This window comes from Podarcis vaucheri (assembly GCF_965113315.1).
Source record: "Podarcis vaucheri genome assembly, chromosome: 2".
Lineage (NCBI taxonomy): Eukaryota > Metazoa > Chordata > Lepidosauria > Squamata > Lacertidae > Podarcis > Podarcis vaucheri.
In genome coordinates this window covers 16,083,886-16,095,609 of record NC_138760.1, presented here as the reverse complement: position 1 = coordinate 16,095,609, position 11,724 = coordinate 16,083,886, and the positions used below count along the sequence as shown (strand labels likewise).

Below are 11,724 nucleotides of genomic sequence, written 5' to 3'. Positions count from 1 at the left end.
ACTTTACCAGTTGAACCAAAACATGTGTCTTCAGAGCAATTTCTGGACAATAACTTACAAAGTACTTCTATACTTTTTATTTGTTTATATTTATATCCCATTTTATATTGGGATAATAGGAGCAACTAGGCTTCCAGTTGAGGAATTCGGTAAGAATTATATATAATTTTTCTTTTAGAAGTTGCTCTAATATATTCTTTATAGGTCCTTTACCAACCCCAACCTCCCAGTATTATGAGAATAGCCATATGTCTTATTAAATAAACATTAGGTTTTCATTTAGATTAATCCATTAGCGTAGGAAGGATATAGACATATATAGAAAGACAAATAATTATTCAAGTAGACGTAGAGACAAATAGATACACAAACATAATAGCATATCATAGAATAAAACAGATCAGAACATTTCCATTCTTTGCAAATGGAAACACAAACCCTCCAAACTGACTTTCAAAGAATGCAGAATGTTACTGAGCTGAACCAAATATTCTCCAGTTTCCAATTTTTAGTGGAAACTAGCAATTATGGGGGAACATAAATACTCACATTTTCCAATTATGTTACCATTATTTCTCTTGAGTTTTTTTGGGGGGTGGGGGTGGCACTTTTACCACTTTTACCACTCTGACCTCTTCCTTTTCTTCCATCTTGTATGAATTACATCAGTGATCCAACTCAGTCACAGATTACACAATTACCAGGATGATGTAACATTCAACACTATCCAGTCAATCAGATTGGGTTGTGTGATGTCACTCACTGAGGGTAAAATAAGCAAACATTTCTTGCCAGGTGCCTTGTGTAAGTGAGGGTGGGACCACCAAGAAAGGGCAACACAACTGAACACATTTGCCAAAATCTGTGAGTTGTTTTGGTTCAGCTCTAACATCTCTCTGAGTTTGAGCCACACATAACATGCATGCTTGTACACTGGGGTAGAGAATCTGTGGCCTTCCAGATGTCATCAGACTCCAACTCCCATCAGCCTCGGCCAGCAAGGCGAATGATAGAGATGTTGGGACTTGTAGTCCAGCAACATCAGGAGGACCACAAGTTCCCCACCTCTGATGTACGCTATACATTATTATTATTATTATTATTATTATTATTATTATTATTATTCTCCCAGGTACAATATTTTGTGAGGCAATACATCTATTCCTTGCAAAGTCATTAAGAACCAAGCTGAATTGACTTTTTCCATTTTCTTCATTTAGACCCCAGCTCCTCTCCACCAAGTCTCTCCTCATCCAAGAGGGTCCGCACAGCCTACACCCAAACGCAGCTGGTGGAACTGGAGAAGGAGTTCCATTTTAATAGATACCTCTGCCGGCCACGCAGGCTGGAAATGGCCCGGCTTCTGAGGCTCTCTGAGAGGCAAATCAAGATCTGGTTCCAGAACAGAAGGATGAAGTATAAGAAAGACAGCAGAGTCAAGGGGACCATTGGGAAGTCCCCGAGCAAAAGTCCTCAAGTGAGTGACTATTTCAGTCCAATGGAGGCTGAGTATGATTTGGCCACACCAAGTTCATGTAGCAAGGCCCAGGGTGGGGTATATAGTTATACAGACCCTCTCTTTGACAGCTCCTTAACGTCCATCTCCTTGGAGTATGGCCCCCTTTCTCTGCAAGGAGACAGTCATCATTATGGACCTCCAGTTCTGCAAGGGAGTCCAAGCGAAGTGGAAGAAAATTACCTGGGAAATATGCCCGAGGCCGACTCACTCTTCAGCTTCCCTGACTGTTCCTCTGCAAACCTGGACTACAGCTGTGTTGCCGAAATCCCCAGTCATCACCAGCTTGGGCTGTCCAACTCACATCCCATTTACACAGATTTAGCAACACATCCTGTGCCTCAGGGAGATTCTCAGGGACCTGTAAATCTTATGCATCTGTGAGGGCTCTCTCTGCCATGGAAACCAAGCAGGGGAAATTGCTGCAGTCCTATTATCTCATTAAAAAAAGAAAAAACCCTCTAAGTGCAACCAACAGCATTTCTCTCCCCCAACCCCCCTCCAACCGCCTACCACTCCTATCTGCCCACCCATTACCTCTCATTTATTTAACTGTACAGGACATTCATTGGTGGGGGAGGGGCTGCTTCTGGATGCTGCAAAGTTGATAATTCACCCAAAGCAAGGCTGTCTTCAAACCAAAGCTAAGGCAGTCTATGCACTGGATTTTTAAACACCCGTTTTGTAAAGAGGGTTTTGTGAATGATATTGGAAAGGAAGGCAGTGTGGGTCTCAGTTGTTCAGCAGCTATTGGCCTCATGATCCTCTCGGAAAAGGGGAGAAATCAGGCTGATCATAGTTGCTCTGGTTTTCAGGCATTCATTTCATAAAGTGAAAGACTTTTAACTAACCTTGCTACCCCATACAAGACAAGTCAGAAGCAAGTCTTGTTGAGTTCAATTGGGTTTACTCCTAGAAGAGTAGATGTAGAATTGCAGCCTAAGTGTGGCTATTTCCAAGTCCAGTTCTTTGCCTATTCCATTCCAAAGGTTTAGCACTTCACAGGGTGAAGAGCAGACACCTTGCCCTAATAGCAGGGATCTTTTAAGGTCCAATATCTTTCTACAGGCAAACACAGATGAGCATTTACCAACCATAATAGTCCTGGTGGCTAGTCGCCATTGGCACTGGTGGGTCCTCACTATGGCCCCATGTGAACCAAGAGTAGACTCGGAACTCCTGTGAAGGGGTCTAGCCCAGGAGAAGATAGGTAGTGGTAGTCAAGCTGTTTCTCCAAGAAAGCTTGCCCATCAGTACTGACCTTCTGACTCAGAAATCCCATTGAGCCACTGATGAACCCCAGGTACCATAGATCATAGTTTGAAAAGCCATTGCCGTATGTTGCTATTGCCTAAGCCTCATCAAAATATTTTCTGACAGAATTGTGGTGCCAATGCAGCAAGAATAGGCAAGATACATATTCCTCCTTCCTCTTTCATCCCTTGCCAGGGTGTTACCACCCCTAGGTAAGAACCTAGCGCTATCAGGGAAGCCCACTCCAAGAAACCCTGTTGCAGAGAGCCCATATCTCCAGACTGCACTAAATCTTTGACAATAAGCATCTCCCAATGCATGCCTAACATAAAAGATAACACTCGGAATTCCACACCTACATCTTAAAAAACAAAAAAATCTCCTGTGATCCAGCTCCAATATTGAAATCACCTGCTTGTTGTAGTTCCTGGGCAAGTGAATGGCTGCCTCTGAGGGCTTTTGTCTTGCCATCAGGCGCGGCTAGTGAATGCGTCTTGGGAGAACCAGCTTGCAACCTCGCTGCTGCAGCAGTGAGCAATGTTTTCACTGCACGCTACACGTCACCGATGGTTTATTTTTAATGATTGCTTGGCTCTTGGCATCTATTTTAATGTACTGTTTTGATACTGGAAATAAAGAGGCTTTTTAAAAACAGCACCGGGAGATTTTCTTGGCGTAGGCAGACTAGCTTTTCTCCATGAACACTGCTCTGTTGTTCTTAGAATCACTTTGCCATCTTGTAGTTTACTAGGGGCTGGGCCTCACCCTTCCCTCACCCCCATTAATCATCGAGACAGCACGTACTTCAGAAGGCCTCTAGCTCTTTCATCTCCCAGTTAGTATGCAGCTTTGGAGCTTAGCCTGCTTGTGCATTTCTCTCCCCCACCTCCTAAACTGGCCCCTGCCTTCCATTAAACCTCTTCCATTTCCTTGGACTACAAGTTAGCGAGACCTTCCATCCTCCTTTAAGCGGCTTCTGGTAGGGCAAGTATCAGTCAAGAGAGTTTAGTGGTCAGATGCAAGGTCCAGTTTGCAAAAGAATCCAGGTTGCATGGTGCTGCGTTCATTGTTTCATGGTAACGGGAGGTGCTTCTTTTGGTGCCAAAATAAAGAACCAGTTTCTTCACTAGCCTATTTGGCTTCAGTCTGAAAATTCCACTTACCACATGTTAAAACCTCTCCAATTTAAACTATTTTTTTAAAAAGGTTTAATTTTGGCGGGATCAGTTCCAATTCACCTGTGGATGAATTTTCGCAAAATGTTGTTAAAGATCAATCTGTCAATATTTTTACACCTTTAAGAAGCATTATTAAATGCATAAACCCTGCAGAATACATAGTCAGAGAACTACAATAATATAAATGCAATTCCCACCTCCAAGTCAATTTGTCTCTAGGAGAATTTGAGAATACCATCATCATCCTGGCATGTTCTCAGTTCTATTTGCTATCAAGTGTGGAATAACAGATCTTGGAATGCAACAGTCTACAGGAATGTTTTAAGAGTATTTTGCATGGCAAAGTATCCCAAAGGTGTAATGCATAATTCTCAAATAATCTGGTGCAATGGCTAAAAATATTTGTGTGGTCATTTAGAGGGACCGTAGCTCAGAGGAAGTTCTCATGCTTTCATCTGTAGCATCTCCAGTTAAAAGGATATAGGGTAGCATAGTTGGGAGAGATGCCCAGTATCACAATGAGTCAGTGCGTCTGGCCCATTGTTAACCAGAAGGTTGGTGGTTTGAGTCCACCCAGGGATGGCTGTGATCAGGATTCCTGCATTACTGGGGGTTGGACTAGATGACACTTCCAACTCTGTGATTCTGTGATATTTGCACACCAGACACTGTGAAGAGCTACTGAAACAGACAAGGGATGAGTATGTGGTTGGACTACAACTCCCATTGTGCCTGATCATTGTTCATGCTGGATGGGGGTTGATGGGAATAGCAGTCTACATAGGCACCAGGTTTTCCATCCCTGGAGTAGAAGTGGGCTAGATGGACTCCATGTTCAACACAAGGTAGCTTCCCATATTCATCTGGAAATCTCATCTTTTGTGTTTTTCATGCACCTGTAATGCATCGCAACCCACATGCTGTGCCCTAGCGGATGGTGATTGTTGGCACGGGGCAAAGTGAGCATTGGGACATAGTAGAAGCACAGGTTTCACCAGAAGGTCTAAGCAGATGGGAACAGCACACAGGTTTCTCCTGAGCTGCTTCCAACGTGGCCCACATGTCTCAGTGGCTACTGCAACTAAGTACTGCAGAGGACTGGGTGAGGGTGGAGGTGGTGGGGGATGCCTTGGGTGGTATTCAGATACATTTTTGCACAAGCACAATGCTTTCTTCCCCTGCATGAGTCCCACACCACCTCCCAAATATGCTCTAGAGGGTTGGGGGAGCACCCATAACTTATGGGGGAAGGTGAGGGGGAGGTTGCTCCATTGAGCAAGGAAAAAAATTACAGGCAACACCCCCACTTACCTGTGGGTTACGTTCTGAGACATCGTGCACATCAGTGAAATCACGTATATTTGAAACATCATTGAAAAAGCCTTCAAATGCCCTGTTCCATCCCTGCCCTGCCCAGTTCTGCCCCCTTTTGTGAGGTTTTTGTGACTTTTGGGGTCACATCCAGGTTTGGTGCAATGCGCGTATGCGCGGACGCACACATATTGAATGCACATAAATGGGGGGTTTGCTGTATCCCAATGGAACAATTTGCTCAGTGCTACACTGAATACAACCTTTTATCTCCAGATAATAACCTTCTCCAACCTTGAGTCCCCAGATGTGTTTGGACTATAACCCTCATAATCCCTGATCATTCATTACACTGACTGTGAGTGATGGGAATTGTAGTCTAAGTGCTCAACAGCACCTGGGCACCCTTCCTCCACTTTTCCACACAGCCCCTTACAGATCTAGTAGGGACTCTATCAAATTGGGGTCTCTTGGCTCTTGATATGGACTCAGTCCCATCTCATGATGGGACTACATAAGCCAAGCCTGAAATTTGTTGATGGTCTCAATTAGCCTCAAAAGCTTCTTGTGTGAAACCAGTTTAGAAACAGTGACACCACTGCACCTCCTTTGATTCTCAGTGGACATTTTTTCACTGAAATGGAACTGCATCAAATTTAAAGGCAAACGTGGGGAACCTCAGGCATGGGGACAAATCTGTTCCTCCAGGCCTCCATGCGCAGACTTGGGACTCTGCTCCTAGTGGTACCACTCAATGGTCCTGCTTCGCATTCTCCTCAAGTGCCTTTTGTCCTTAAACCAGTAGTTTTCAACCAGTGTGCTGTGGCACCCTGGGGTGCCTTGAATGATGGGTGCCATGGGCAACACTAGCCTCTGTCCCTCTTTCCTTCCCTCCCTCCTCTGATGCTATCTCACATCTCTACCTCCCAAAGGCTTCCACAGCTGTTTATCACAGCAGCCCTGGCTATGAGCTCTGCAGGAGAATGGTGCCTCTGGGTCTGGCCAGGAGGTGCTTCCCAGGCCCCTGTGGGGCAGTATGAGGAGGCACCTCTCTTTGGTGCCTGGGGCGAGGCAGCTCAGAGACCAGGGTCAGCAACTGGAGAGGGGAGAGGAGAGGAGGCTGAAGGAACACTCCACAAGGGAAGGTGTTTGAAAAAGGGTGAGAGGCTGCCAGCTCTGCAGGCAAGGGGTGACATAACTGGGCTGCTGAGCCCCACAGGGGAGCCGCAGAAAGAATGTAGTTGGTCAAGGAAGCTGTGGACTCAAAAAGGTTGAAAACCTCTGCCTTAAACTGCGAGAGCCAGTGTGGTGTAGTGGTTAAGAGCGGTAGACTCGTAATCTGGTGAACCGGGTCCGCATCTCGGCTACTCCACATGCAGCTGTTGGGTGACCTTGGGCCAGTCACACTTCTCTGAAGTCTCTCAGCCTCACTCACCTCACAGAGTGTTTGTTGTGGGGGAGGAAGGGAAAGGAGATTGTTAGCTGCTTTGAAACTCCTTACGGTAGTGATAAAGCGGGATATCAAATCCAAACTCTTCTTCTCTTCTTCTTGTTGGTCAGGATGGAGGGATGTGGGAACGTAGAAAGCTGAGCTCTGACTATTGCATGACTGAAATATCGTATACTCTACAAAGGTATATGTCAGTTGTCTCTGGTCCTGTTCCCTAGTGGCACACGACCACTGAAAGGGTGTCCATTAAGGAATATGGAATACCCCCCCCCCCCAACATTTCTCTGACAAAGATAGGGGTGTACTACGGAAAAGTGGGACATTCCGGATCAAATCAGAAACCAGGATGGCTTCTGTAAATCTGGGACTGACCCTGGAAAACAGGGACACTTGGAGGTCAGATATGTTCCTGAAGCTGAAGGAATATGACTCCATCCCCCCACATCCATCACAAGTCTACCCAAAAAGCTCTTAATTTTAGTAAAATGATAATAATTCTGGCCTATACCACTTTTATCTGTAAGTGGGGAATTGCATGACTGAGTGGTACACATCACACATTCAAAGCACACTTTCCCCCCTCCCAAAGAATCATGGGAACTGTAGTATATTAAGGGTGCTGGAACTTGCTGCTCTAGGAGGGCTAAACTACAGATTCCAGGATTCTTTGGGGGGAGGTGAGAGATGCTTTAAATATATGGTGGTGTAAATGCTTCAGTCTGAAAGCAGAACTTAGGCCCTGTGGATGTGGGGTTTTTTTTTTTAGTGTGTGTGTGTTGTGTGTAACCTGGACTTGACTGCTAAGTTCTGCTGCCAGACTAATCAAAGCTCTGAATCAGAAAGGACCAGAGAAGGTAGAGTTAATTTTCCTCGTCTGCCAGCTTCCCCTTCTTATTGGGAAAAGAGAGAGAGATCTTTGCTGAGGCTGCTGTGATAACAACTCTCTTCCTGTAAGGAGACCTCTGAAGAAAATGCAGAGGTTGCAAACATTAAGCATCCGTGAAACAACAACGGAGGCAGCTTTGCTGCACAAAATGAAAATGCGGCGGTGCAGATAAATGTAAAACACATTGCAGCGACTCTGGTTCTTTCCCTTGGCATCAGGCAATTACGATAACACAACTTTCCACTGTATTTTATTGTATCTCCCCCTCAAAAGATGAATAGCCTACCGGCACAATCTACATATTGTAATTAACTGATAAATATTTAATAAGGGCAAGAACTTTATCCTTTCTTGGCTTTCCAGCAAGAAACTGGAAAGTGGGTAAACGTAAAAAAATAATAATAAAATAAACATTCCTTGCCCACCCCACCCCCCTTAGTGGTTTGAAAGCTAGAACCTATCAGTGCATTTATAAAATAAGTAAGAAAGAATATATCAGGGAGCAGAATGCAAAGGAAATATAAAAGGAGAAATTAGAAGAGGGGGAGAGGTAAATTTGCTGACATAAGCACACATCTCCAGATTGTAATCTGAAATAAAATAGCAGGTGTTTGGGCAGCCAGAGGATGAATCTGAGGTTAAATTGTTATTTACAGAAGAGCAAAGAGTGGAGCAGAAAGCAAACGGAGCCTATAGCACTAGCCCTCAATCTCTGCTATGCGAAGTTTAATTATGAATTACTGTGAAATAAAGGCAGGGGCGGTCCAATCCCAATTGCTGCTTTAGGCAAAACTTAGTTATCTTTCGGTTTTATGTCTAGAGAGTTAGTGTGTCAGAGTGCTTAGAGTGTTGGACTTTGACCTCAAATCCCCACACTTTCACTTATGCTCACTTACCTGGGAGTAAGTCCCATTGAGTGAATGGGGTTTATTTCTGAATAAACATGCAGAACAGTGCGTTGTAAGCGGGTTTGTGCCAGTTGGCCTAATCTCCCTCACAGGATTGTCATGAGGATAATTTGGGAGAATCGTGTGCACCGTCTTGAGGTCTTTGGGATTAAAATGTTAAATTAAAATGTAGGATTAAAATGTTGTTGCCCTGTTGCTGCCAAAGGAACCTTCTAGTTGGCTTTTGGTTTCCCTTGATTATACAGTGGTAAAGGTAAAGGTAAAGGGACCCCTGACCATTAGGTCCAGTCGCAACTCTGGGGTTGCGGTGCTCATCTTGCTTTATTGGCCAAGTACAGCTTCCAGGTCATGTGGCCAGCATGACTAAGCTGCTTCTGGCGAACCAGAGCAGCACACAGAAACGTTTACCTTCCCGCCGGAGCGGTACCTATTTATCTACTTGCACTTTGATATGCTTTTGAACTGCTAGGTTGGCAGGAGCAGGGACCAAGCAACGGGAGCTCACCCTGTTGCGGGGATTCGAACCGCCGACCTTCTGATTGGCAAATCCTAGGCTCTGTGGTTTAAGCCACAGCGCCACCCGTGTCCCATTACACAGTGGTACCTTGGGTTAAATATGCTTCAGGTTACATACGCTTCAGGTTACAGACTCCACTAACCCAGAAATAGTACCTCAGGTTAAGAACTTTGCTTCATGATGAGAACAGAAATCGTGCAGCGGTGGCACAGCAGCAGCAGGAGGCCCCATTAGCTAAAGTGGTGCTTCAGGTTAAGAACAGTTTCAGGTTAAGAACGGACCTCTGGAACGAATTAAGTGCTTAACCAGAGGTACCACTGTATACCCCTTCTTATATTTTATTAAGTGAATTTTGCAAGGAGAACAGGCTGGGACCTGGGAAAGCAGAGCAAGTGAAGCATAGACTCCCTGTTCTGAGGTTCTAGAGCCAGGGGCATTTGCGTCCCTGCTTTTCAGGATTTCCTAGAGTCATCTGACACCTCCAATTCTGATGGCCCTGGCAGCTGTCTATACTTTGTTGGGCTGACCCTGAGAAATTCTGTACATGCTCTGGAGCACCCTTTCCCTCTCCAGCCAGCCTGATTGGCATGTTTGCTAATTCAGTGTGTGAAATAAGATGTTCAGAAGATAATGCAGCCTTGCGAAACAGACTTCTGGATATGTCACAAGGAAATCTGGAGCTTGGCACGCGCTCTGATGTGCATGCATGGAATTCCTGTGTGAGCAGCATTCATTTCTCCATTCAGAATGGTAGTTCGGTGCACATGCCGGGGATTAGGCATATGCGTGGTTTCTGAAGTAGGATGGTGAATTCACCTGTGTGCGCACATTTTCATTTGTGTGCCAGTTTCTTCATTCCCATCTGTGCGCATATTGTTGCCAAAAACCTTGCAAAGGCACATGCTTTCTAAGGGGATGGTCACGATAATAAAAGAAATAAATTCATGTATACCAAAGTAGGCAGGCCGTGAGAAAAATATGAAATCTCTTATTTCAAAACACGTCTTTTAATCTTCGTATGTTTTCAACATATCTGATGGAGGTCCTTAATTATGACCTTTGAATTATTGGGATTGGCTGCGTTGGACTCAAAATAGAATGGAATGGCTTTTGTTTGTTAATCTGATACTATGAACTCAATTAATTAATTAACTAACTAATCAGATACTTAATAGGAACAACAAGAAAAATAGTGACTTGCAGTGCACAGTGTGCTTTACAATCCTTACCTTTCAGACTTACCGTACTTAAAAAAAGAAACAGCAGTTTAAAAATCCGGAGTGAATTAAATCTGAAATCAGAAAACAACCTGCAGACTGACCAAATGAATTCTGCATTCCTTTAATCAAATTCATTTGTGAGTTAATCCTGGAGGTGTTCCTTCTAGTGCTCCAGTGCTTATTTTGGGGTCATTTTAACCACCTTCTAAGAGTCTTATCTAGCATAGGGGGGCAGATGTAAAAGAAGAGGGCGTGACTTTGGCCCCTTTAACAATTCCGCAGAAGAAGTAATTTCAGCAGGCATAGCTTATGTTGTCATTAAGTCTGTCTGCAGCTTTGCATCTGGCCAGCCTATAAATGATAGGTTACATTTCTGGGTTATTTCACCGAGGAAAACAGAATTTCCCTAACATAAGAAATCTTTTATTAATTCAAGATGCCAGTGATATTCTGTCAACCCAGTCCAGGAAACCAAGAGCAGAGGAGGAGTGCATATATACCACCTTGCATTTCAAGAAAGAATACCAAATTTATGGCTTGCACGTGGGCACAGACTCATAACAGTTCCAGTGAGATCAACAACTTCTTAGACTATTGGCAGGGAGGAAAGTAGTGTGTGGTTTATTTGCCTATTCTGGGAGCTGGATGCAACTAGATACAAAATGGAGAAGAAGGTTTTCTACTTAGGTACTACCTGATTGCTTTAGCAAAAAGTACCTGCAGTGGATTTCATGGCAGGGGGCGTAATCATTATCATTTATATCATTTCCTCTGGCAAATTATCATCTGAATAACATTTAATATTCCGGTCCTTTTATTTTTAGCATCCAAACTACTTCACTTAAGTTATCTTTGTAATAATCCTTACAACAGCCCTGTAGAGGAGGTCTTGTGACAGATACGGGGGGCAAGGTTAAGGTCACAGCTACACTGCACATTTGAAGCGCATGGCTTTCCCCAATGAATCCTGTGAAGTGCAGTCTGCCCCTCACAGAGCTACAATTCCAAGTACCCTTAAAACCACAGTTCCCAAGATTCTTTGGGGAAGCCATGTGAGTGTGACCTAAGTGAATAAGATCTTCTCTGAGACCACCCTAGGGAGTTCACAGCTGAAGTAAGATTTGACTGCATGGGTTGTGGTTCAGTCTGTGATCTTCATCACTATGCTTACACTGCAGCGAACTGTGGTATATAGCCAAGAGAGCGTTGGTTCAGAATCCTTCCACAGCCATCCTAAGTTGGCACATACCTTTATGGGTACAGTGGTACCTCGGGTTAAGTACTTAATTCGTTCCGGAGGTCCGTTCTTAACCTGAAACTGTTCTTAACCTGAAGCACCACTTTAGCTAATGGGGCCTCCCACTGCCACCGCGCCACCGGAGCATAATTTCTGTTCTCATTCTGAAGCAAAGTTCTTAACCCGAGGTACTATTTCTGGGTTAGCGGAGTTTGTTACCTGAAGCGTATGTAACCCGAGGCACCAC

The 11,724-nt window shown here is 44.4% G+C and overlaps 1 protein-coding gene across 1 annotated transcript in view; it reads left to right on the top strand.

Moving 5' to 3' along the window:
- LOC309526539 (homeobox protein Hox-D3-like) overlaps positions 1-11,724 on the top strand; it is a 91,785-nt gene that overhangs the window by 53,112 nt on the left and 26,949 nt on the right. Inside the window, exon 3 of the mRNA XM_082212758.1 lies at positions 1,221-4,907. Coding sequence (XP_082068884.1) covers positions 1,221-1,900 — 680 coding nt within the window. The 3' untranslated portion in view covers positions 1,901-4,907. The remainder of the gene's footprint in view (positions 1-1,220; positions 4,908-11,724) is intronic.